At 45.0% G+C, this 27,747-nt stretch overlaps 1 protein-coding gene across 2 annotated transcripts; it reads right to left on the minus strand.

The window, feature by feature from the left end:
* Positions 1-92: 92 nt before the first annotated feature.
* COG4 (component of oligomeric golgi complex 4) lies at positions 93-27,544 on the minus strand. Of its 2 annotated transcripts, XM_004273249.4 has the most exons (19): positions 27,355-27,544; positions 25,627-25,709; positions 24,809-24,923; positions 21,858-22,032; positions 20,189-20,382; positions 17,891-17,996; positions 17,206-17,363; positions 16,417-16,475; positions 13,976-14,109; positions 12,120-12,238; positions 11,393-11,559; positions 10,423-10,588; positions 6,283-6,345; positions 3,159-3,275; positions 2,460-2,552; positions 1,514-1,597; positions 1,210-1,311; positions 833-961; positions 93-611 (listed from the first exon to the last, which is right to left on the minus strand). In XM_004273249.4, the coding sequence occupies exons 1-19, from the start codon at positions 27,523-27,525 to the stop codon at positions 477-479; spliced, it is 2,370 nt and encodes a 789-aa protein (XP_004273297.1). In that variant the 5' UTR covers positions 27,526-27,544; the 3' UTR covers positions 93-476. The 2 variants fall into 2 exon arrangements, with proteins under 2 accessions (XP_004273297.1, XP_004273298.1); XM_004273250.4 differs by lacking the exon at positions 6,283-6,345.
* Positions 27,545-27,747: the final 203 nt, after the last annotated feature.

Here is a 27,747-nt window from a genome sequence, read left to right on the forward strand (position 1 = left end):
GGATTTAGGCTTTTGCCTTCACATTTCAGTGCAACTGATGGACCTGTCTTGCTCTGTAGCATCCAGCCCTTCCTGGCAACAGCACACTGGCATCTCTTCAAGGAGTATCTTTATTTAGGGTGATCATAAGCATCACAGCCTCTCCTCGGAATAAACCTAATTCCTTAGGTCCCTAGATAAACCTAAGTCCTTTAAGACTGGCAGCCCGTTTGCTGCAGTGTCCAAGGACGAGAGAATGACTACCCGTGCAGGAGACTGGCCTGCCCTGTCTTCCCCACCTAATTAGGAGCCAAGGGGGACCTACCTCACTTGGTGGGGAGAGACTGTCTCCCAAAGCACCCTGACAGGTCTGAGAACAGAGAGTGGACTGCGTCGGGGCCTTGTTTCCCTGCTGCCAGCAGTGGAACAGTCTGGGCTGTGGCCACTTAGGGAATGGGCCCCAAAGCGTGATGGGCCAGGTGGGGTCACCCTGGCAGCTACAGGCGCAGCCTCTTGATGTCCTCGCTGCGGAAGTCTATGCGCAGAGCCAGCACCTGGCGTACTTCAGCAGGAGTGAGGCGCCACGTCAATGGGCCAGAGTTCGCGCCCCAGTAATCTAGGATCTCGGTCACCTACGGGGAAGAACAGAGATGAGTCAGCAAGGAGGGGCTATCTTGAGAGAAGGCCTTGGGCTCCACCAGAGGCAGAGCAGGGGTGCCCAGGAAGAAGGTGGCCTGCAGGGCTGGGTTGCTGGTGGAGACTTGGTTTTGAGGGAGTGGCAGGGATTCAAATTTTATCTCTGCCTCTGTTCCCAGTCACCTTTCCCTGGCTAGGCCAAGGGAGCCCTACATACCCGCTCCAGATTGAGGATTGTGGCCATCTGGGAGAGCCGGGCAAACTTGTCTCGGATGGTCCAGGTGGTCACCGTGGTGAGGTAGGCAATGAGTGACCTCAGTTCCTTGTCAAACTGCAGACCGCCCAGCTGCAAGGGAACACGGGCCCAGTCACTGTTTAAGGTCTGGCCCTCTGGCCAAGCAGAACTGGCCCCGAATTTCACTCAGTGCTGGGCTGCAAGGCCAGCTGGGCCTCAGATGGTGCCTCAGCTGGCCCCACTGCCTCAGGGCAGGACTGAGCCTAGATATGCAGGGCCTGGGCAGACAGAGGGGACGGACTTGTCTTCCTTAGAGGGAAAGCAACAGAGCGGGGGGGCCTGTGCCTCCTTGACATTACCCGGTTGAAGGTGGACTTTAGCACCACTTTCTCCAACTCGACTGCGACAAGGCTGGTCATGAGGCTGGTCAGGCTGTCGTAGATGACTGGAGACAGGCTGGCCTGCAAACAGGTTAGGCATCAGCGGGAGTCCCAACTCACCCCTCTGCCTCCCAGGAGTCTTTCTCCTGTGGGAGTATTTCTATGGCCTGGGGCTCGGAAGAGCTTCCTGGGTTCCCAGCAGGAGTGTGATGAGAAGCCTCAGGCTGCTGACTGGGGCAGAGGTGGGTAATTCTATAGGCTGGTCCCAAGAGCCCCTGCTCACCTTGAACTCTGCCATTTGCTGCTCCAGATTAAGGATGAACTGTTGTACCCAAGGGTCATTGGCCTCATAGTCATTGAATTCTTCCTATTATCAGGAAGCAAGGTGGGTCACCAGGGGCGTCTCCAAGAAGGACCATTCACCCCCACCCTTGTAGCTTATAACTCATCCAGCCTAAAATCAGCTTAAAATCAGGCTGGCAGAAACTGCTGCTGTTTCTGCATCACGCTTCTGACCAGCAAACAGCCCCGGGCTGCAGCAGTGGCCCACGCAATATGGCAAAGCTCCTGGCAGTTTATCCCCTCTTGTATCTCATGTTATACAGGAATGAAAAGATTAGGCTAGAGGGGCTTCCCTGGTGGTGTGGTGGTTAAGAATCCACCTGCCAATGCAGGAGACACGGGTTTGAGCCCTGGTCTGGGAAGATCCCACATGCTGCAGAGCAACTAAGCCCGTGTGCCAAAACTACTGAGCCTGCGCTCTAGAGCCCGCGCTCTAGAGCCCGCGAGCCACAACTACTGAACCCGCGTGCCACAGCTACTGAAGCCTGTGCACCTAGAGCCCACGCACCGCAACAAAGAGTAGCCCCTGCTCACTGCAACTAGAGAAAGCGCACGCACAGCAATGAAGACTCAATGCGGAGAGGGAGGGAGAGAGGGAGGTCCCAAGTCTATAAGATGTGGGGCAAAAAGAGCCTCAATAAATGAGAATGCGTCAGGTCAAGGCAAACTCCCTTTAGGTGTCTTTTGGAGCCCTCTGACTGCAGGAACAACCTGTTTCTGGGAGGAACCACCTGTTTCTGGGACGAACCTAGCCTTCGAGCACAGGGGAAGTGGGCCTGAGAAATATGTAAGGTCTAGTCTGTTCAGACAGCTCCACTGCACTCCAGCTGTGGGCCAGGGAATGAGGGGTAATCCTGGGCTTTGTGGCCGTCCGTGGTCAGGCTGACCTCCTCGATGTTGTGGGAAACAGAGAGAAAGGTGTTGATCCAAGGCTGCACCTGCGGCTTGATGGCTGTGCTGCTTAGCTCCATCAGCCCTTCCTGTAGGACAAGGCAAAGACGCATCAGACACAGAAGGCACATGCCTCCATCCCTTCCCTTTCTCCTGCTCTACCCATCCTTTGACTGTCAGGGCATCCTTCCAGTCATGAGGCTTTTCTGCAGGCCCTGTCTGAAGTCTAACAGAAATAATGCTAATCAAAGACTCCAGGAACAACTTGTTCCTTTCCAGATATATTCTGATTCAGGTCCAGGCCAGAGATGAGACCATGGGGTTGGTCTGTTAAACTCTAGAAAGAAGAGATTTCTGAGTGCCTGGTACTAGGCAGCACCTTCGGCTAAGGCCAAGCAGATCTCAGTACCCACATGGTTCAATTTCCTCTGAGGACCCTTCTGAGGGCTCCTGGCACTGTGGAGACTCTAGAGGACCAGAATGCCATCTTGTCAACATGACAGCTGCACTGCTGAAAAACCTTTAGTCTTCAAGGGACTCGCACAAGTTCAGTGGCTTGTACTCTGCTCCCTCGTGCCTCCTCTTCCCCGCCTCCCGTTTTCTTATATGCATGAAGCCCATGATAAGCCAGTGACAATATTCTCAGAGCAAGACACAGGCCCAGGATTCAGGCAGCAGTTGAACCTGGGGCTTACCTGCAAGAGGTCTCGGAATTTGTTGGACACGGCAACCAAGTCAGAAAGGCAGCTGTCAAACTTGGCCTGGGCCTGCTCCCCTCCAATGCCTTGGTTGAACAGCTTGGTGCAGTCACTCTAGGGGAAAACACCCAGCCATCAGGCTTCGTAGCATGCCTGGGCCATGGGCGTGTGAGGAGGGCGAAGAGGCCAACATTCTAGCCTTCTCTGGGAGCAGCTCTGGTCAATCCGAGGCAAGAACCCTGGCTGGGTCTCAGGAAACCTGGATTTGATCCCGTGGCTAGTCATTTGGCTCCCACTTCCCTCTTTGTAATATGAGGGTATTGGTGTCAGGGGGTGTGAGTAAGAAACACAAATATCAGAAGTTTTTCACACCTTTAGAGTCAGGCATTCCTGGCTTCAAATCCTGGCTCAGCCATGTATTAGTTGAGCGACCTTGGTCAAGTGATTTAAAGCTTCTGAGCTTTAATTTCCTTGGCCATAAAGTGGGAACACATTCCTGCTCCCATGGTGGTTTTGAGAGTTGGATGAGATGATGCACAAAGTGCTTAGCCCAGTGCTTGGAACGTAGTAGGCACTAAGGAGACACTAGCTATTGTAATAGGATCTGCTTAGTAAATAATTTGGTCTGGCTGCCCAGGGGATATTGTCATGACCATAGGTAAGATTTAAGTGTTTACTCTGTGCCAGGGCCCCAGTTTTAAGCATTTTACTTTTATTAATTAAAGTACCTTTCTTATGGAGTAGGCACTATTATTATCCCTACTGTATAGATGAGGAAACTAAGGCACCGGGAAATTAATAACTTGCCTAAAGCCACACAGCAGTAAGTCGTGAAGCTGGGATTCAAGCTGGGAATTATGGCTCCAGGGCACCTGTTCCTAATCCCACACTAAGGTCTAGCTGCAGAGAATGCCACAGGGGGAGCTGCTTTGGGTTGGCAGAAGCTGCCTGCATTCCCTATAGCCTCCTAACAGTTGGTGCCATTTTGGCTACAGTAGGAGCAGCTGTGAGGAAGAGCTGCAAAGGGACTGATCTAGCCGGGAGAGGTCCTTGGTCCCTGTTGCAGCTCCAATACTTACTATCTTTAACTAGCCTTTTAACCTCATCTGTTAAACGGATGTCACACCACCTGACCTGCCTATCTCAAAGGACTGCTGATGGGGTTGAGAAAGAATACATGTGAAATGCAAATCTAAGGGGGAGGGGCGATTTATGGGAATTGTTTTTCCAGCTCTTTGTTACCCTTCTTTTCATTCACTTGGCTAATTCTGCTGGCTCAGTTCTGAATTCCTAACATTTCCCAAAAATTTAATTCAAAATCCAACAGACTAATTAACGTTAAGGAAAAAATCTGGAATACAGTCTAACGTGCCATGACTTGAAAACAACAACTACCTTGTTGAACACTTATAACGTGAGAGACACTACACTGCTGGTAGTTAGTGAATATTGCTCTTATTTTATTCCATTTTAAGGCCTTTTTGGGGGTGAATTCCTAATCTGGTCCAGTTTACACTGTAAACTCCCACCTGACTGCTCTCTCCGAGCCTCCCTCAGGGACCCCGTCAGCAACTAGGCCCTCTTCTCACGTGCTGGCTCCCGGCCTCCTCAGTCCGCCCAGCCCTAAAGCCAACACTCAGCACCAGCCTCGGCACTGAGCCCCATGCTTCTGTAGCCAAGCATCTTCCCTGGTATGAGTGTCCGCTGGGGAGGCAGGACTCTGGCTTCCCTCTTCTCCCAGAGGCAGAATTGGGGAGTGATGGAGAGCTGGGCTCTTCGTTTTCTAATACTTAACAAAGTGATTGCTCCATGATGTTATGTATAACTACTAATACAATCATTAACTACCACTGCATGCCACTCATGTACCAGGTGCTTTATATTCTTGTTCAATTCTCACAACAAACCTGTGGGGCAGAGAGCATTACCCCTGTATACAAAAGAGGAAACTGAGGCTCAGGGAGGTTAGAGAACTTGCTTCAGGCCACACAACTGGTCAGTGGTCAAGTGGGGACTTGAACTCAGGGGTATGTGACTTCCAAGCCCAAGCAATTTCCACTGTTATATGGCCTTCCTTAAAAAAATGACAACAGGGCTTCCCTGGTGGTGCAGTGGTTGGGAGTCCGCCTGCCAATGCAGGGGACACGGGTTTGTGCCCCGGTCTGGGAGGACCCCACATGCCGCAGAGCGGCTGGGCCCGTGAGCCACGGCCGCTGAGCCTGTGCGTCCGGAGCCTGTGCTCCGCAACAGGAGAGGCCACAACAGTGAGAGGCCCGCGTACTGAAAAAAAAAAAAAAAAAAAAAACAACAGCAACTGGTTCTGTATAGGGTTAAGTGAACCCTATATCATCATTTTTTTTTTTTCCGGTCACGCCACGCAGCTTGCGGGATCTTAGTTCCTTGACCAGGGATTGAACCTGCGCCGTTGGCAGTGAAAGCACAGCCCTAACCATCGGACAGCCAGGGAATTCCCCCCATATCATCTTCATCTCAAAATTTATAGAGGGCTTTATCACTTTTTTTTTTTTGCGGTACGCGGGCCTCTCACTGCTGTGGCCTCTCCTGTTGCGGAGCACAGGCTCCGGACGCGCAGGCTCAGCGGCCATGGCTCACGGGCCCAGCCGCTCCGAGGCATGTGGGATCTTCCCGGACCGGGGCACGAACCCGTGTCCCCTGCATCGGCAGGCGGACCCTCAACCACTGCGCCACCAGGGAAGCCCGGCTTTATCACTTTTATAAAGTGCTTTCAATCCTGTTTTTTATCGGGCCAAGCAACAAACCCAAAGCAGGGCACCATGGAGATCTGTATCTTGTTTCACAGATGAGAGAACTGAAGCTCAGGGAGTTAAGGGATTTGTCCAAGGTCACATGCCAAGTATGTGCTGGAAGAGCTAATTTGAATTGATCTCCTAACTCATGGGTCAGAGCTCTCCCCATAGTTCAGAGATGTCCTGCTACCATGTCATTCACTAATGAATCCCCTCAAATGCTCTGAAGAAGAGCTGGCTCAATGCCAGGGAATGCCATAGCTCCCACTAGGAAGAGTGCACAGGGCTCACTCTCAAAAGGAGGTCTGGGGAGGCTACAGCCACTGAAAGCTGATAGGCAATTTCCCCTGTACCTCCAGTGTCTTCTTCAAAGTGGAGATGTTTTCACTGCAGACTTCCACATTGTTCAGGGTCACCTGGGAGACAAGGACAGAAGAATGTGACTTCCTGATCACTATTATTTGTACCCACTCCAAGGCCAGACTGGCTGACAGCTGCACTCCTGAGGCTCAGGGTGGGGGTGGGGGGCGCTAAGGACCACCCACACCAGTGTCATCAGGCAGTGGGCTCAGGTCTCAGTGGGCAGAATGGTGAACCAGGCTCGCCCTTTCTCCTGGGCTTGACACAAAGGCAGCGAAGCCATCTGACCTCAGAGGTAGTGACCCAAGGTTTCAGGTCTTTTTGTTCCATGTTTAGGCATGCAAGTCTCGGAGAAGTCCTTGGGCTCCAAACCTCCAAGTCCAGGTCGGTGATGCAACAGCTGACATTGATTAAAGAAATGCTTCCTGAGAGCCTACCACCTATGAGGCATTTTCTCATCATTAGTTCTTTGGCTCTGTTGAATACCTTCTTCAAAACAAGTATAGTTGACCCTTGAACAACGCAGGGGTTAGGAATGCGGTCGAAAATCAGCACGTAACTTAGAGTTGGCCCTCCGTATCTGCATCTGTAGATTCAACCAACTGTGAATTGTGTAGTACTGTAGTATTTTACCATTGAAAAAAAATCCACGTATAAGTGGACCTGTGCAGTTCAAACCTGTGTTGTTCAAGAGTCAACTGTATTATCAAGCCAGCTCACAGGTGGAAACATGACTCCTAAGAAGGTGAAATAATTCACCAAGGTCAGTCAACTTTTGATTCAGCAAATATTTAAAGTGCCCACTATGTGCCAGGCACTGTTCTAGGTACTGGGAAGAAAGCAGTTAACAGACAAAATCCATCCCCTCGCAGAGTTTACATTCCAGAAGGGAAGTCAATAAATAAGTGTCAGGTAGTGATAAATGCCATGAGGAAAAATAAAGCAGGGTAGGAGGACAGCATTTCAAAGAGTGACAGGATTAGAGCCAGGATTAGAATTTAGGTCTCCCCACTCTAGGCCAAGGGCTCCTTCCTTCATAACTCAATGGCCTTATGAGTTTGGTACAGAAACACCAATCATAAAAAGCAGCATGTGACAAAAGTGACAAGGTAAAAACTGCTATGGTCATTTAGAGGAAAGACACAATGTTTTGGTCTGAGGCATTCTAGGAAACTCCATGGTAGAGTAGGTAACTGAGTGGAACTTAAAAGGCTGGAACATAATTCTGATAGGAGAGGAGGGTGAGTACATTTCTCCACCCCCATCGGCCTCCTCCAGTCCAGTCTCCTGTTTGATATTATCTTAATGGTACTTAGGATTATCTGATATTGTCTTGTTTGTTTCTTGTTTCCCTTTCCTACTAGGATGAGAGCTCCAGAAGGCAGGGATCTAGTCTCTCTTCTCTACAGCTGTATCTCTAGCATAGCACCGTCCAAGAGAACTTTCTTGATGATGGCAGTATTCTAAATCTGAACTGTCCAGTACAGTAGCAATAGCCATGTGTTGCTACTGAGCACTTGAAATGTGGCTGGTGCAACTCAGGAGCTGGATTTTTAGTTTAAAATTAAATTTAAATAGCCACACCATACTGGGCAGTGCAGCTCAAAAACCTAGAACAGTGCCTGATATATAGAAGTTTCTCAATAAATATTTGTTGAATGACTGAATGAGTGAATGACTATCTTCTGGAGAATGGATAACATAAGCAAATGCAGAGTGGCATAAAATCCAAAGGTATTTGGGGACCAGGAGAGTCAGTGCACAGACATGTACAGGGAAATGGCAAGAGGTGGAGCTGCAGAGATGGGTGAAGTCAGACTGGGAATTGGGAGCTATGCTGTCCTGTGGACAACGGAGTGGCACTGACGATTATATAAAGTGGGTGAATGCCACATGAGCACAGCTCTTGTTTGGGAATACTAATTTAGAGGCCTTGTGTAGGAGAGATTAGAGTTTGAGAAGATCACATTGCCTTTGAACTGGTGTTCTGGTGCCATGACCAGGAAGGCCGAGGTGAGGTACTTCGAGGAGGGGCTAGTATTTCAAGAGATGAGTCAGAAGCTTCAGGATTTCAGGGTGAAAGAAGAATCCCATAACCCCAGGGATTGAGATTAGGATGTCCCTCCTGTCTTCCACAAAAATACTGCCCTTGTCAGTGTGCTGCAGCTAATACTGCAAGATCACGCTGCTGACAATGCTGCTAAGACCACTTGCATGGTGGATGGATGAGACTTGAGGTCTTTCATTAGCATGCCACAGCACGAGGCTGCTAACATCGCAAGCTTCCAGAGAAATAACTGCACTGTCATGACAGCTCAAGGATGAAGGCCACAACATAAATGTTTCCAAGGCACCTGAGGGCATAAGTAAAATCCATCATGAGGGAAAAATGGATTTGAGTTCAAATGGTATTGATTTCAAATACCAAAAACTTTGATGTCAAAGTTTCCTTGTACTGACAGTACTTGTAAGCATGGATTCACTGGGCTTATCGCTAGCTCATGGTGAATGATACATCAGCACTGTTGGGGAATTCATCTTGACAGCCAAATGAATCAAGGTGACATAAGAAATAGGTCCTACAGTGGGAGTGATGACATTTTAAGTACTTGGCATCAGGAAAACCAGAAAACTGTCACCAAGCATTTAGCATCACCTTTTCTTGTTGGCCTTATCTTCTGGGCCCTCAAACAATGAAGCTGTCTGAATGGGAGCAGCGAATGTGTGAACACACAGCAGCTAGCCTACTGGGGACTCGTGGAGCCAAGGGATGGAAAATAGGACTAGAGTGACAGGATGGATCAGATTCTGGAGGCCTTCAACAAACTGTCAGGCAAAGATGTCTAGTTTTGATATGGTAGGTAGCAAGGAGTCATTTCTGAGCAGAGAAATGAAAGAATAAAAATAAGTTCTATAAAAAATGAAATAGAAGGCAAACAAAATGAAAAATTTAAGTCAGTTCATGATCATATGAAGTTGGTTGCCAGAAATTTTGGCAAAGTTCTCCAAAGGTACTATATTTCAGAGGCAATAGTTTCTTGGAGTTCATCCTCTTTTTTGGCATCAACCATGACATCCTAAAAAGATAGAACCCATGCTCAGGGAAGATATTTTCAATGACAAGGAGAAAGTAAGGTTTCCTAAATAGACTTCATTGGATCTGAGGACTAGTTACTGTGGGCTCCCCTGCATAGGGGCAAAGTAGATATTAGCATGTTTAGGCTTCTGTCTCTGAAAGCAACATCTTAACTCTTTTGGTGTTATAGGCCCCTTTAAGAATGATAAAAGCTAAGGACCTTGCTTCTAGAAAAAAAAAGTGTATACATTTTTGCATCCTACCCCCAGGTGTTCAGAGACCCCATGTGTGGACTGTTGACTGAGAGCTCTGCTGTTGGATGCTTCCGTCAGGTCTCTGAACCCCAGGAGCCAAGCAGACTCAGAGCCTGGCCAGTGTGGGGGTGGAGAAGAATGACCTCTGACGGCGCTGTACCCACACATGAAAAGACACCATGTGCCAGAAACGCCTGATCACAGGCCCAGGGCTCATCTGCATTCTTTCTGGCTCATCACAAATTAGTTGTTACCCTGTATAAATCCCTTCGTCCTTCCACGATTCTCCTTCCCCAGCTGTCACACAATGGTAAGACTGCTGTTCTGTGTAGCAGGACTTTAAGAAGGTCACCTTTCTGAGGAAGCTGAGAGCCTGAGAAGTACGCTAGAAAAGCAGTTTGGTAGGCCTAACGGGTCAGCCCCAACCCATGTTGTGGGATGTCCTCAGGGAAGTAGTCTGGGGGCCTGGCACAGATGTAATCCAAGCTTGATACTCAGTGGAGCCCCTCAGCAGCTGGGTAGTGCTCTTGGGAACAAGTGCTGGGGAGAGCTGAGGCGCCTAGCCTTCCAGGCAGGGAACAGTGCAGTGCATGTCCTGGCTCGGTCTGCTCTGAAATAGGTCCCTGGGTAAGAAATGGTTTCACAACCTTCTAGGAGGAGCTTTCCTTAAAGGAGGAGTTTTCCTTGTATATAGATACTGGAGGAAAAGCCTCCAGTTGAAGGCTTGTTATACTGTGGCTTAGAGGTCACAGTTCAACCCCTTGAGATAAATTGAGCAGCTCACAACCTGTGGGGCTACCTACCAGGAAGGACAGCTTGGCCTCGTCAGTACTCTCAATGCCTTTAGTGTCAAATTTGCCCTGCTGGAGGCTGCTATGCATGATGTTCACGGCACTTGTCACCCCACGCTGGATGTCCTGAAAAGTGGTGGCTGGGAAGCCCATCCGCAGCTTGTTACACAGAACGTCCCTGGGGGGCAGATTGGCATATGAGGATTGACAGCACTCAACCTGGCCTCCAGTTCAGCATCACCAAAGGGCTCACTACCCTGACCCAGAAGCATAAGTTGCTCTTTCCAGGGAATAACCAATCCTTGAGATCACCACACAAGACGCTTAGCAGCCAGGGTATGAGAGGCCAACACCCTCTCAAAGGCACTGATATGAAAGAATACAGAGGAGACTGGCCAACTCTTTACTCCCTATGAGGCTTTCACTTAACGCCACTGAGCTCCAAAATACTCAAGAGAAGGCAGTACAGCTTAGTGAAAGGCAGTACCGTGTAAGAGTTGAGAGAATAGGTTTTGAATGTCACACTCTACCCCATATTCTACCATTTATGAGATGTGTGATCTCCCTGAGCCTGTTTCCTCATTTACAAAAGAGAGCTAAATGGTTCCTACCTCATAGGGTCGCTATTAGGACCGAACAGGAGCAGGAAGTTAGCACAGTGCCTGGTCTGTAGCAGTGGTAATTATCATTGTTAAAATTACAACTACTGCCCTCATCTGAGCTGCCTGGTCTCTTTCCTAGGTCTGAGGGCTAATAACTCCTCCAATCCAGTCCAGGGAACACAGTTTTGGCCTATAACATATCTGGTTGCTGTACAACTGCCTGGAGTCAAGGATGTTGTGCTACGGATGGGAGCTTATACCCTGTATAGAACTGAACTACAATCATAAGGAAAAAGAGGAAAAAACAAAATGGGCCTCAGGAAGCAACCACAACTAGGACCTTTTTGCCTCCTAGAAAGCAGAAAGGGTGTTAACTGTACCTGAAGTCAGACTCCAGCTCTGTGGTGGCGAGGTTGATCATGGCACAGAGACAGTCGATGCTGGAGCTAGACAGAGCCCGTCCAATGCACTTCTTAACAATGTAGAAGACATCATCCACCATGCTGGATGTCAACTGGCCCTTCTCATAGGTGTCCAGAGCCACAGCCTACACAAAAGGCAAAGCATCCAATGAGGGCCCCAGTTCTGTATGTCACGGTTCTAGATGGTTCTGGAAAAGGCCCTGGCTCTGCTCCCTTTTCTGTACCTTGTCCGTGTTTTTCCCAACATAGCTTATTCTGGTCACAGCTTGGTGTGGTTCTTCCTTGCCAAAATAGCTCACTTCCCTACTAATCACCACGTTAGGAAATTAAGTATTTAGGGCGTTTGCCTTGGGAACATCTGTTATGTAGGTTGTAAGACACCAGGCAAGGCCCTTCTTTCCCAAGGCTCCTCACTCACATACCTCCAGAGAGGCAGGGAACAGGTAGGTTCCCTGAGGAGCTGAGGTGTTCTTTTGTGATCCTTGGGAAAGAAGTCCCAGTTGGGTCCACAAAGAGCCTGATCACTCCAAAGATGCCCTCTAACTATTCAAAGCAGTACACTCAGTCTGCATGCAAGGGTATTCTCAAAGTAGGAACAAGAACTATGACATGCCTCGGCCTTTCCCTTCAGCCTGGCTTCTTGGACAGGAAGCCCCAATTCCCAGGGATGTGTCCTCTCTCCTACCTTGTTGACAGTCTCCCTCATGAAGTATTCCTCCATGGTAATATATAGACCAATTAGCTCCTGCATGGTGCAGCTCAGTAGGCAGTTATTGAGGAGTTTGTCCAGGGACTTCTGGTGCTCTAGGAGACAGCCAAGAAAGGAATACTCACTCTTCTTCCCCAAGGGAAATGGATCATTTTTTTTCAGGTCCCTTTCTAGTCTCTGTTCCAAATCTGTACATGATTTACATGGTTATAATCACAGTACCAAGAAAATTTTGTATCTGCTTAGAAATTATATCACAAATATTTCAATGTTTCTACATGGCTTAGTTCTTCTTTTTAGCTTACTTATTTTTAATGGCTGTGATATCTTATCATGTAGATGGTCTGTTTTTAGACACCTGGGTTATTTCCAAACATTTTGCCATTATTAGAGATAACTGAAAATCATAGTCATTGGAGATTTTAGTTAATGTTATTGTACAAAGAAGTTTTTACTTCTTTTCCATTATTTCCTTAGAATTAACTGGTAAGACTCAAAAGACATAAGCTTCCAAAAAAAAAAAAAAAAAAAAAGACATAAGCTTCCAAAGCCAAAGACTAAAATATATTGGGTACAGACCATTTCATTCTCTAACCAGTGCTATCCAACAGAATTTTCTGTGATGACGGAGATGTTCTATATCTATTGTCTAATATAGTACCACTATTAAGTACTTGAAATGTGCTTAATATGATAGAGGAACTGAATTTTACATTTTATTTAATTTTAATTAAATGGCTTGTGGCTTCTGTATTAAACAGTGCAACTCTAAACACACATGGTTATTATTATAACAGCAATAAGCACCAAACTCTAAATGAGCATGAATCCTCCTTTAAACACCAATTCAGGGAATTCCCTGGTGATTCAGTGGTTAGGACTCCGTGCTTCCACTTCAGGGGGCATGAGTTCGATCCCTGGTCGGGGAACTAAGATCCCGCAAGTCACGCAGCGTGGCAAAAAAAAAAAAAACCCACCTGGGTCATATAAATAATTCCCTTGCCGTGTATTATTAATACAAGCCATGCAGAATGCCACAGATGTTGGGTCAGTTTCAGGTCTCCAGTTCAGGGAATCCTGCCTATACTCAACCAGTAGGAATTAAATGGTCTTCTTAAAAACGTGGAGAGTCAATTTGTCCATGAAATAGGACCATGGCACACCTTTTTATTCAACATATTTATCCCTTCCAAAATTGTGACTGGAGGAACTGGGAGACTGAGGGAGGGAGTGAAAGGCTTTCTTTATACCATGTACTTTTTATATACTCTTTATACTACATATTCTTTTCTCAATATTATACCTCACTACTCCATTGAGCTATAATTTATATACCATAAAATTCACCCACTGTACATGTACAATTCAATGATTTTTTTTAGTAGTTCTATAGAGTTTTGTAACAATAGCCACAATCCAGTTTTAGAATATTTCTATCACTCCTTTAAGTTCCCTCATGAAATTATGTATATTTTTTTGTTCTATCTACCTACCTATCTATCTTGTGCACATATCACCTACTTAAACACCAATCCCTAAATCTGTGCTGGTGAGGAAGCATAGTGTGGGGAACAGAGCAGAGGAAAATCATTGAACCACTCTTGCCTTTGGCTTTCCTCATCTGTAAAATGATTAGATGGCCTCAAAGAGCCAGTCCAATTCTAAAATCTGGGAAGTCTAGATTTCCTCCTGGGAGTCAATTTGTCCACAGACCCCCCCACAAACTAATAAGCCCCAATTATTTCCTTATTAAAAGATCTGTGACTTAAGTATTACAAAACAGAGCCAACTATACCCCAACCCATCCCAGAGAACATGGGAAATGCCTTTACCTTGTTTTACTTCTTCTGAGGCCATGGAGTCCCCCACCTCAAAATCTGAGCTGATTCTTTTCCTGAGGAAGCGTAAGTACAGCTCACTGCGGGCATTCATCAGGGTGACCTCAGTCAGGATAGGATCCAGTTCCCTGAGACACATGGAGCAGAAAGAATAAGCAGGACACTGGATTCCTTCAGATATAAGAGCTACAGGGAAAACATAGTCCCAAACTCCCCTTCCCCCTGGGCCCAGCAGGGTCAGCTCTGCCCGATGGACTTCCTGGCTCTGCTGGTCCAATCATAATCAGTGGCAGCTGTCAACCACATATTCCATTTGCATGTTTCACCTGAACTATTCACCCCCTAAAATCCTGCCAGGGCTAAATAAGAGATTGGGAGACATATTTTTGTTAGTGGTTTAGAATGATCTATTAGTAAAAATGATTGATGCTTCATGGGAAAGAAATCACACCTCCCTAAGTCCTCATGTGGCTGTGCTGGGATTTTTTAGGGTACATCCTTAAACTGTGTCTCACACCCATTCATCTATCCAGATGAATAGCCAAAACAATCTTGGAAAAGTAAGGACTTGGAAGACTCACACTTTGCAATTTTAAAACTTACTACAAAGCTACAGCAAACAAGACGGTGTGGTTTTACTGGCATAAGAATAGACATACAGATTAACTAACAGTCCAGAAATCTTGACGTTTATGGTCAACAGATTTCCAACCAGAATGCTAAGACAATTCAATGAAGAAAGAGTAGTCTTCTCAACAATTGTGCTGGGATAACAAAGATCCACATTACCAAGAATGAAGTTGATCCCCTCCCTCACATTATAGAAAAAATTAACTCATTTTCCACACTGAAGTCCAAGAAATCTTTTCAAAACATAAATCTGGTCATACCGTAATCACATGATTTCCATAGCTCTTAGGATACAAGACACTGAATGGCCTGACTCTAACAACCTCACCAGGTTCGTCTCATAGCAGGCTCTTGCCAACTCGCTGCACTTCAGCTATACTGGCCTTCTTTGGGTTTTTCAAATACACAGGGTCTTTACACGTGCTTTCCCTGCTCTACGTGTTACACATTTCACCTCTTATCCTATTTACTCTTTCCGTGCTGCGCGGCATGCAGGATCTTAGGGATGGAACCCAACCAGGGATGGAACCCCTGCCCTCTGCATTGGGAGCATGGAGTCTTAACCACTGCGCCACCAGGGGGTCCCCCTATTTACTCTTAAAGTCTCATATCTAAGGTCATTTCCTCACGATTTTTTTTCTTGAACTTCATCAGCTTAGGTTACATCCCTTTATTACATGCTTTCCTGTACTCTATGCTCAGTATGTTGTAATGGTTAACAGCACCAACTCTAGACTCAGACTGCTTGGATTCTATTCCTGGCTCTGCCACTTTCTAGTTGAACAACCTTGGGCAAGTCACTTAACCTCTCCAGGCTTCAGTTTCCTCATCTGTAAAAAGTGTTTATGGATTAAATCAGTGATCTTAACTGGGGGCGACTTTACCTCCTGGGGTACATTCGGCAATGTCTGGTGATATCACGCTACCAGCATCTAGTGGGTTGAGGCCAGGGATGCTGCTAAACATTTTACAATGCACAGGTAGTTCTCCACAACAAAAAAATTACCCAGCCAAAATGCCAATAGTATGGAAGCTGAGAAACCCTAGATTAAATGATTTAATATTGGTTAAGTGTTTAGAACAATGTCTGGCAAACAGTACACACCATATACATGTTAGCTATTATTGTCTACTTTATAGACCATAAATGCCACAAAGAAAGAATTATGTCTGTTTTGTTCACTTTGCTTTCTGACATATCCCCAGTACCAAGGACCAGTGCCTGGCACGTAATAAGTATAGAGTAAAAATTTACTGATTGAATGAATACACTTTTATGTTTGGCATTTCTTTTAATAAGCATATGTTACTTTTATTAGAAAAAAGTAAAAGTTAAAAATTTTAGGATAGTAGTTACTTTTGGGGGAGGAGAGTCACTTTGGGGAGTTCAAAAGTATTGGTAATGATCTAGCATTCTTTACAAAACACAAATATGTTATACATATGCTTTTGTTTGTATGCTATATTCCATTTAAAAAAAGAGTCATAGGGCTTCCCTGGTGGCGCAGTGGTTGAGAGTCCGCCTGCCGATGCAGGGGACACGGATTCGCGCCTCGGTCCAGGAAGATCCCACATGCCGCAGAGCGGCTGGGCCCGTGAGCCATGGCCGCTGAGACTGTGCATCTGGAGCCTGTGCTCCGCAACGGGAGAGGCCACAGCAGTGAGAGGCCCGTATACCGCAAAAAAATTTTAAAAAGTCATAGATAAAGTATTTTTAAAACATAAACCACATTGTAAGAGAGCAGTCTCTGAATGATACTTGATTACCAATTCAAACTCCTATGGGCTGAAGAAAAGCGCATTACCTTGGTTCTATTTTTTCTGATGTAGAGTTTCTCATCAAGTTGCTCTGGACATGCCGGAACTGCAATATACCACAGAAATGAGAATGCTCTTCCCCTCCCTCCTTCTTTCTGCCCCTCGCTGGTCACTCCAAACTTCTGGCATAAGTATGTTTAGGTTTAGTTTGTTTAACAGACAAGCCAAAAGTAGGCTCTCAGGATGAGGAGCCAAAGACTTCCTTGTGATTTATAACGCTAACATTCACCTCTGTTATCGCACTTAAAAGTGATGCTAGTGCTGTTCAAATGGACTACTGTCTAGAGTCTCCCAGAGTTCTAGAAATAAAATTGTATGGGGCTACTCCTATTTCTAAGTCCTACTCCTACTTTATCTGCTCAAAGGAATGGAGAAACAAAGTTCAAAAAAGCAAATGTTACACCTTTAGCACTTAAGGAATGAAGGAGAAATCTGAGACAAATTACTTAACACTGAATAGGACCTTAAGAAGTAAAATTCCATTAAATCACTAGAAGGCACTCTTGTACATTTTGTGATAGAGAAGTGGTCTAACGTTTCTGTTGTGTTCCTTTTAGGAAGCCCTTTCTATTTCCTTCTCAGTCATGTACTGAGGCCATCATTAACTTGACAACACCTCAAGTCCAAAGTAGCTGGTGAGAGGCAAGAAGCAGGCCAGTCTGCATTTGCCATTTTTCTCCTAGCTGCACCTTTTTTCACTCCCCTCCCTAATTTATTCTATTCAGTGTTGCTCGCTAATGCTGCTACTAAACCACCTATAAGCCTCCCCTGCTCACCTGCTGGTGGTAGTCCCTCTGCTTGATGAACTTGTCTACCACCTTCTCCACCTGTCTGTCACATTCCACCTGCAGATATTTTATCAGGGTATAAAGTCTCCCTGGGCCATAATAGGTTTCCACTATTGGTTGATGGGTCTCTACAATTCGGGCAATCCCTAGAAGGGAAAAAGTGACAGGGTTGTATTCCAAATATTCTTCCCACAAGATAAACTCCTTTCTTCCATCCAGGACTGACCTGGGGTCTAATTCAACCCTTTTTGGCTGTTTTACTTCCCAAAATGAACACAAATTGTACTCGTCAGTGCCAGGAGTTGCTAAGCAAATCTGTCTATTAAATATGCACAGTGCTTAGTAAACCAGCAGGCATTTGATAAAATATACTAATAGTTTCTACAGGAGCATCTTTGGAAATAAGCATCACTTTTCCCAGTCATTTATTTTGGGGTTAAATTCACTCTTAGAGTTTGGGTCTCGAGGACTAGGGAGAATCAAAACATCTGAGAGACGCTAACTAATCTTTGCTAATCAGGTACTGAATTGGGAAGTTAATTCTCCAATAAGTCAACACATAGCAAACCATAGGATTAAATTAAAGGCATCAGCCTAGCGAGGAGAAAAGAAAAGCTAGTGATGCAGGTGTTATAAGTGTCTCCAGTCTCCCGAGAGTGGAAAAAGGGCTTGCCTTCAAACAGAAGAGTGAGTGTATCTGCAAAGATGACTGCAGCTCTTCGATCACTCATGTCTGTCCCTAGAACCAACAGTAGATTCTCCTCAGCTTTACTGGCCACCTGAAAAAGTAGAAAATCCACACATTTTTTTTTTAAAGGTTAACTGCTCATATTTCTGTTTTGAACATATATATGCACATATACGCACAAGAGAATGCTAAAGTTATTTTTTCAATTTTTTTAAATTTTATTTTTGTCTGTGTTGGGTCTTTGCTGCTATGTGCAGGCTTTTTCTAGTTGCGGCGAGTGGGGGCTACTCTTCGTTGCATTGTGCGGGCTTCTCATTGTGGTGGCTTCTCTTGTTGAGGAGCATGGGCTCTAGGTGCATGGGCTTCAGTAGTTGCGGCACGCAGGTTTTAGAGCATGCAGGCTTCAGTAGTTGTGGCTCGTGGGCTCTAGAGTGCAGGCTCAGTAGTTGTGGCGCACGGGCTTAATTGCCCCGCGGCATGTGGGATCTTCCCAGACCAGGGATGGAACCCGTGTTCCCTGCATTGGCAGGCGGATACTTAACCACTGCGCCACCCAGGAAGTCTCCACATATATTTCTTAGACCAAAGGCTAGCTTCAGTTTTCCAAAAAGACCTCCCATTGGCTTTCTTTTTCCCTTGATGCTTGAAAGCCTAGGCAGCACACAGGAACATCCCTTGGGGGCTCTGGGTTGTCCAGGCCTCAGGGAAGACAAAGAACTTAACACAGTTAACTCTTCTTCCATTCAGAGGTATAAATAAAGCTTTCCTTTTCTTTGATAACATCTACAGTCATTAAACTGGGGAGAGAGTCCCAAGTTTCAATAATTGTTTCAAAGTATAACTCAAAGTTATTATTAATGGTGCTTCGTTGAGCAGGGGAAGGAATCTGGGTACTTGGAAGGGATTTTTAAGGGATTAACAGTAGAAACCATTTCCAGGTTTCAGATGGCAAAGTACTGATTAAAAAAAAAAAATACTGATATAAGAGTACCAAAGGGACTTCCCTGGTGGTGCAGTGGTTAAGAATCCGCCTGCCAGTGCAGGGGACACAGGTTCGATCCCTGTTTCAGGAAGATCCCACGTGCTGCGGAGCAACTAGGCCCTTGTGCCACAACTACTGAGCTTGCGCTCTAGAGCCCATGAGCCACAACTACTGAGCCCACGTGCCACAACTACTGAAGCCTGCGTGCCTAGAGCCCATGCTCTGCAGCAAAAGAAGCCACCACAATGAGAAGCCTGCGCACCGCAATGAAGAGTAGCTCCCACTCGCCACAACTAGGGAAAGCCCGTGTGCAGCAATGAAGACCCAACGTAGCCAAAAATAAATTTAAAAAGAAAAAGTCCCATAAAGCAGTTATATTTTATCTTTAGTTAATTAATTTTTAGAATGGGTAAAACATACTTAAACATTCAAAAGAAACAAAGGAGTGTCTGGTGAAAAGTAGTTCTTCATCTTACCTATGTCTCTTGGTCTCCTAAGTCTCCTCTTGAGAGGCGACCACTTAACCATTCCAAAAATATCCTATGTTTATATAAGCATACATTTTTACTGCCACTCCTTTCATTTTAAACATGAATGATAACATACAGTTATTTAACTTAACCAACCACATGTTAGAGAGTAAAATGTGTCAGCACATATGGAACTGTCTCATTTTTCTTAATGGCAAAATAATGTTCCATTATATAGAATCGAGGGGGTGAGGACAGGATGCACTGTGACATATAGTTAAATAACAACAACCCTGTGCGCATATGCCTACTGATGTTTGCTTCTCTCCATCTAAGGATGGGCTGGGCGGAGGCGAGCTGAGACTAACTGAAGCCTGTTTCTTTTTCAGTTTTAATCTCAATTTTTGAGACGTAAGCCTGGGTTCCCCCCTCACCACCAAGTCTTATTTTGAGACTCAAGCTTGGTTATGAAGTCTTAAAACCACTAACCAACTTCTCTGAATGCTCTTAAAAGAAGCCAGTCCCTGGTTGACAGCCTGGAAAGGGTGATTCAGCTTGTCAGAGAGTCTGCATTTTAATTTTTCTATACTTTCACTTGGTCTGTTGGAAATAAATGTACAGCAGCAGATGTCCAGACCATGCCTGATACACAGTAGACTGGAAATAGGTAAGTGTTGAATGAATGTATGCATCCAGTCTTGCCAGGATACAGCAGAAAAGGGGAGTCAAATCCAGAGGTAAAAAAGTATCCACAGAAAATGTATCCACCCAGTGCCCCAATCTGCAGGTAGAGAACTGTACATTATCCTGCCAAGCAATCAGGAGTCATACCTGCTTGCAAAGGTATTCTGAGAACTTGCTTAGTCCCTCCTCATGTAAACCCAGCAGTGGGAAGATCTTGAAGAAGCGCTCCACCTGGGGCAGATCCCCTTCCTTAGTGGCAATGGCAAACTTCTCTGTGACAATGGCTTTGAGACGCTGCTCAGCTTCCTGCAGCAATTTCAGGTTGGCATCAATCATGCTGCCTGCACAATGGGGAGAAAATGAGAATTAAGGTAAAGAATGGTACTATGTCAGGTACATGCCACCTGGTCTGCACATTCCAAAAATATGTAATGAGCACTTAGTGTGTGTAAGATGCTGTACTAACAATATGGATGATTAAGAGAAGGGCTTCCTGGGCTTCCCTGGTGGCGCAGTGGTTGAGAGTCCACCTGCCGATGCAGGGTACACGGGTTCATGCCCCGGTCCAGGAAGATCCCACATGCCACGGAGTGGCTAGGCCCGTGAGCCATGGCCGCTGAGCCTGCGCGTCCGGAGCCTGTGCTCCGCAACGGGAGAGGCCACAACAGTGAGAAGCCCGCGTATCGCAAAAGATAAAAAAAATTAAAAAAATAAAAAAATAAAAAAAGAGAAGGGCTTCCCTGGTGGCGCAGTGGTTGAGAGTCCACCTGCCGATGCAGGGGACATGGGTTCGTGTCCCGGTCTGGGAGGATCCCATATGCCGCGGAGCGGCTGGGCCCGTGAGCCATGGCCACTGAGCCTGCGCGTCTGGAGCCTGTGGTCCGCAATGGGAGAGGCCACAACAGTGAGAGGCCCGTGTACCGCAAAAAAAAAAAAAAGAGATGAATCAGCCATGATCCTATTGTCAGAGAAATTACAATCAACTAAACAAAATAAGATTTGTGTGCAGATAACTGTAATAAAATTCAGTGTATGGTAAGTGTCATAAGAAAGGTGCCACAGTCACATATCTGGTTGAAGTAATCAGAAAAGGCTTCCTAGAGATGATATTCCATCTCTCAAAGACGGGCAGGATTTTGATACCTGAGCAGGGGGAACATACATTCCAGGCAAGGGGAATGAAATGAGCAAAGGATTAGAAACAGAAAGATGCAGAGTATTGCAGATAGTACATATCCTGGTATATAGAGGAGCTCAATAAATGTGTGCACAATGGATGGACGCATAACTGAATGGCATGAAATAAGGCTAGAAAGACAGAGTGGGTTGAGATCATAGAAGGCCCAGAATACCAAGCTAAAAATTTAATTTTAAATTAAAAAATATATATATTTATTTATTTGGCTGCATTGGGTCTTAGTTGTGGCATGCGGGATCTAGTTCCCTGACCAGGGATCAACCCCGGGCCCCCTGTATTGGGAGCATGCAGTCTTATCCACTGGACTACCAGGGAAGTCCCTAATTTAAATTTTATAAGCAGGCAACATGGTCAAGTGTAAAGAACCCACGGGTAGTAGGTCTGGATTCAGTTTTCTTTTCCGTAAAGTAGGAATAACAACCTCTGCCTCGTGATGGTCTAGGACCTACACAGGGTCTAGTACCAGACAAGGAAATTTCCTAACAGATGTCCTTTTGCTGGTTGAGACTGCCTAGTTCAGATTACAGATGCTTGTACCTAAACTAGAAATTACAGATGTTTAAACTAGATTACAGACGCTTGTAACTAAACTGCAAATCAACAGTTTGGGATGCCAACCTTCTTTGCCCTGTCGGCTGAGCTCGATGACTGACTTGTCCAAGCACAAGTAGCGATGAATGTGGGCTGCAGCCTGCTCATAATCTTCATTTCTCAAAGCAGTCTGAACTCCATCCATGCAGAACTTCAGGTCCAAGATGTCATCAGCTCTCTGAATGGCCTGATAGAGGCGATTCTGCAAAAAGACCTGGTGGTTAGAAACAATGTCCTATTCTTTCAAAAATCTCTCTCCAGAAGGTAGAGAGTTTCAGGGGCTGAATGTGATTAACCAGACGTCCTTTTCAGCTTTCACTGGTAAACTAAAAAGCTCCACCACTACCACTCACAAAACTTGTTGACGATGGTCAATACTACTGATGGGTATCACACAATTTTATTTACTTGATTGACCAGGTCATTTATTTTAATGGAAGTAGGAACGGGAATAATCCATATTTATATTTGGCTTATACTGTTTAATTTATAACACAATCAAAATGTATTTGACATTTTGGGGACATGATATTGTAAACCAGGTAATAAAATATGCAAAATACATGAAAAGTATTTTTATTTATTTACTTTTTATATATTATCTTTATCAGTATTTCATTCTTTTTGTAAAATTTTTATTGGAGAATAGTTGATTTACAATGTCCTTACAATTTTTTTTTTTTTTTTTTTTGGCTGCATTGGGTCTTTGTTGCTGCATGCAGGCTTTCTCTAGTTGCAGTGAGCGGGGGGGGGGCTCTAGGGTTCACAGGGTCTAGAGCACGGGCTCAGTAGTTGTGCCACATGGGCTCAGTAGCTGTGGCTCGTGGGCTCTAGAGTGCAGGCTCAGTAGTTGTGGTGCACGGGCTTAGTTGCTCTGTGGCATGTGGGATCTTCCCAGACCAGGGGTCGAACCCGTGTCCCCTGTATTGGCAGGTGGATTCTTTTTTTTTTAATTTATTTTATTTTATTTATTTTTGGCTGCGTTGGGTCTTCATTGCTGTGTGTGGGCTTTCTCTGGTTGTGGCGAGCAGGGGCTACTCTTCGTTGCGGTGCGCAGGCTTCTCATTGCGGTGGCTTCTCTTGTTGCGGAGCACAGGCTCTAGGCACGCAGGCTTCAGTAGTTGTGGCACGTGGGCTTCAGTAGTTGTGGCACGTGGGCTCTAGAGCGCAGGTTCAGTAGTTGTGGCGCACAGGCTTAACTTGCTCTGTGACATGTGGGATCTTCCAGGACCAGGGCTCGAACTCATGTCCCCTGCATTGGCAGGCGGATTCTTAACCACTGCACCACCAGGGAAGCCCTGGCAGATGGACTCTTAACCACTGCACCACCAGAGAAGTCCAGTATTTTTGTTTTAAAGAAGCAAGACATTTAAGAAAACTTTAATATGTGAGTTGGTAGCTGTGTGGCTATAATGTTTCATGGTAAATTATTTTGGCAGAATCTGAACAAATAGATAGGGAATTGTTATGCTATTTCACAGGGGCAATCTGAGGCTGGGACTGACTTGTTCAAGAACCCAGATCCTGTGCTTGTGTTCAATACAGCAGCTACGAACCACCTGTGGCTAATGAGTGCTTGAAATGTGACTAGTCCGTGGGGAATATCCTGGTGGTCTAGTGGTTAGGATTTGGCACTTTCACTGCTGTGGTCCAGGTTTAATTCCCGGTTGGGAACTAAGATCCCACAAGCTGTGTGGCACGGCCAAAAAAAATAAAATAAAAATAAAAACTTAAAAAAAAAAGAGGTATAAATGTGGCAATAAACTGTATCTTAAAAAAATTAAAAAAAAGACAAGAGATGTGACCAGTCCAAGTGAAGATGTATACGAGTAAAATACATACTGGATTTCAAAGACTTAGCACAAAATAAGGTAAAATATCTCACTGATACCGTTTCATAGTAATTTCCGATATAATGGGTTAAACAAATGTTATTTTTAAATTGTTAAAATTACATTCACCCATTTCTGTTTTGCTTTTTAAAAACGGTCACTGGGAAATTTTACATCACATGTGGGGTTCATATTAGATTTCTTTTCCAATCTGAATGACTTTTATTTCATTTTCTTACCTAACTGCCCTGTACAATGTTAACCTGTACTGCACCTCCAGTACAATGTTAAAGAGTAACAGCAAGAGTTAACATCCTTGTTTTGTTCCTGAACTTGGGGGGAAGCACCTAGTCTTTCACCAATAAGTATATTAGCTGTGGGATTTTCACAGACGCCCTTTATCAGGTTGAGGAAGTCTCTTCTGTTCCAAGTCTGTTGAGTATTTTTATCAAAAGGGGTGCTGGATTTTGTCAAATACTTTTTTTGAGTCTATGAGATGATCATATGGTTTTTTTTTTTTTAATTTTACCTATTTTTTTTTTTGGCTGCACTGGGTGTCTGTTGCTGCGCGCGGGCTTTTCTCTACCTGAGGCGAGCAGGGGTTACTCTTCCTTGTGGTGCACGGGCTTCTCATTGCAGTGGCTTCTCTTGTTACGGGGCATGGGCTCTAGGCACGCGGGCTCAGTAGTTGTGGCACGTGGGCTTAGTTGCTCCGTGGCAACTAAGGGATCTTCCTGGACTAGGGCTCGAACCCGTGTCCCCTGCATTGGCAGGCGGATTCTTAACCTCTGTGCCTCCAGGGAAGCCCGATCTTATGGTTTTTGTCCTTTATTCTATTGATATGATATGTTACATTCATTGATTTTCAGAGGCTAAACCAACCTTGCATGCCTGGGATAAATCCCACTTGGTACAGTATAGTCTTTTTTTTATATATACGTTGCTGGATTTGATTTGCTAGTGTTTTTGAGGATTTGTATGCCTATATTCATAACAGCTATTGGTCTGGAGTTTTTTTGTGAGACCTTCGTCTGGTTTTGGTATCCGGCATTAGGTTTCTATTGGATGGTGCTACTCTAATTTCTAACGTGGTAGCTTCTCTACTGCCCTCTACTAACTCAAATATCAAAAGCTCAACGGGATTACCTTGGCCAGGTCAAGCTGACGGACTTTGCTGGACACATTCTCAGCTAGGTTGCAGGTAAAGGTGATCATTCCAGCTAGCTGCTTTGCATCTCCTTCAATCAACTGCAGGTTGGGACTGGAGACACACATTGTCAGCACACATATCCATAGGAGTAGACAGTAGAAGAGATGGAAAAAATGTTTTTGCAGATGGAGACTATATCTTCTACTTCTTTTGTACCTCCCTACAACTCTTAGCTCTGTTCATTCTATTCACAGCTTTTTCTCAAGCGTGTTTTAGTGAAAACTCAGGCCTATACTTAATAATAAATTAATTTTAATAACTACTAAAGACACCCCTAAATAAGTACTGCCAAAGAACCTACTTAGATTCCCCCAAGTGTTAAGTGAGCATAAAATGCACTAATCAACAATCTAAGAGGATGATGAAATCAAAGAGCAATTTTTATGACTAGAAAATATACAAAATATGTAAAAACAGGGGTTCTCAAACTTGAGCCATATGTCAGAACCACCTGGTATGCACATTAAGCTGGAGAGTCTAGGGCCCCACCCTCAGAGTTTCTGGTATAATAGGTTTGGGGTGAGGTCTCAAAATTTGCTTTTCTAACAGGTTTCCAAATGTTGATACTTGCTGGTCCAAGGACACTTTGAGAACAGCTTAACTATACCCTTAGGTAAACACTTTACCTGGAGGTAATGCTCCTTTTCAATTCAAACTCAACTTGCATTGTATAACAGAATGTTAGGAAAAATAATAACTTATCCAGTGGACCCTAATGGAATTAACAATAGGTCTTGCTGAGATGAAGACTCACCCCATCCGGTGGAGAGTGACCATTTTACTTTCAATGGTGTTTTGCTGCTCTAAAAGAGCATCCAGCTCTCTCTCCACCACTTTCTGAAACACAGAGAAACAACCTGTCATTAGCATGATCAGAAGGAACCTTAAGACTTATCTAATCCAACCACTTAGCTGAAGGGTAAATCCCATTTCAAATGTCTTCTTTCCTCTCACTAAGCTCCTCTAGGACTTTAACAAACAATACTTCATTTCTGCACTTACCATATTACATAATAATTGTTACCTTATGTGTATCCTATTACATCTAGGAGATGAACACAACAAAGGGAGTACATAAACTTTTATTCAATTTCATTAACATAGTGCCTAACACAGGAAGGCATTTAAAATATAAAGGCTTAAATAAACAAATGAAACTTCTAAAGTGGCAGTTATAAAAAGTCTCTTCTAGTGTATAGTCAGTAGCCAGAAGCGATAAATATAATTCTCTCTCAGCCAAGGCATTTATTGCACTACCTTAACTAATGTAACCTTCTTATGCTTGAGTTTCTTCATCTGTAAACTAGGGACAGTAATATATACCCCATACGACTGTTGTGTGAGCCAAACAAGAAAACACATATAAAGTGCTTAACATAGCATGTCGCGTATGGCTCAACAAAAGACATAAGTATCAGCTATATGTTTCTACTGAATAGTCCAGTAGGATCCAGAGGAAAACATGCCCTTGACAGTCATCAAATACAAATACAAAACTAATATTGTTTGTTCTGTTTGTAAGACTGACTTAATTTTTCCCCCCATTCATTGAATGCAAGCTTAGTACTGAACTTTATAAAGCACATCTTGCTGAAAAACGTATTAGAAGCTGCTAGAGTTGGTATAAGTTAATATTATATTTGAAAATTCTCAAGATATCAATGACCACCTCTGCTCCAGTATGAAATTGCCTTTTGTGCTCAACCTTAATAATAGTTTGGTTTAGGAAACAGCTACTAAACTTTTAGATTAGAGTTTAGATCTTTCTTCTGACTGGCAAGGAGCCCAAATGGCATTGAAAATTGTATTGACATCATCAAGTCGCACGGAAAAGTAAAGCAGCCTGCAAGGAATGAATCTTCGACAGAATATAGCCCACGCCCCTCACTGGACACCACGCAGGGGCACAAGAGATGAAGTGACTTGTCCAAGATTAGAACAGTTGTGCCTGAGTCTTAAAATCTCAAGCTTCTATAAAGCCCTGCATTTAACTGAAACACTAAAATTACACCCCCAAATTCATTCCCCACAGGAGGAAATCTTAAAACGCTTCAAGGTTATTTGCAATGATTTCTCGCTTAAATGAGATAATGGGGTAAAAGGATTTCATAATTTTTAAAATTGCTAAGCCGTTGCAAGAGAGCCTTTACTCTTATTTTGAAAAGCAAGCGAGTCGGCGTATACCCTCAAGTCTAACTTCACTCTGGCGGAGAAACCTAGAGATTAAGGGCCAGGGAAATCAACGGGGGAGTGGGGGCAGATCCCCTAGATGAGAGGAAAACATGCTTGGGGGCATGAGACTGAGTAAACAGAGAAGTCAGGTCGCCCCAACTACACTCAACTACACGCTTGCTTCTCGAGTAGGTGCTTTTTTGTTTCCTCGGCAAGAAGAGACCTTCCCACAGCCTGAATTTCCCAAGACTGACGGCTCCTAAGCCCACTGCCCCTGCATCCTCTTGGAAAAAGAACCTCAGCCCCCCACCTCCTCGCCGCAGAGCCGTTGATACACAGCTTCCAGCTCCTGCAGCTCGGTCAGGGAGCGAATGAGCTCAGTGGAGATTCCCGAACAGCTGCCTCCTCCCACGCCGTCAGGCGGCGGAGGCACCCCTAACAGCTTCTGAGCGGAATCGTGCTCTGCCATCTTGGTCCCCATTCCTCGCTTCCGGCCCCGCGAGGACCCCCCCCACGGCTCGTTGGCGCTCCACGTCTTTGGGGCTGCCCACAGCAGTGCCCAATGAATTTGTAGATTTTTGGGGTTTTTTTTAAGTCTACTTTAAAAGGTCAATTCATTTCCTATTCTCCTGGAAAAAGTGACGGTCATAAAGTATATTTAAATAATTTTCAATGCTGTGTGGAAGCAAGACAGAAGCAGTAA

The sequence above is a fragment of the Orcinus orca genome, chromosome 20 (assembly GCF_937001465.1).
Source record: "Orcinus orca chromosome 20, mOrcOrc1.1, whole genome shotgun sequence".
Taxonomy (NCBI): domain Eukaryota; kingdom Metazoa; phylum Chordata; class Mammalia; order Artiodactyla; family Delphinidae; genus Orcinus; species Orcinus orca.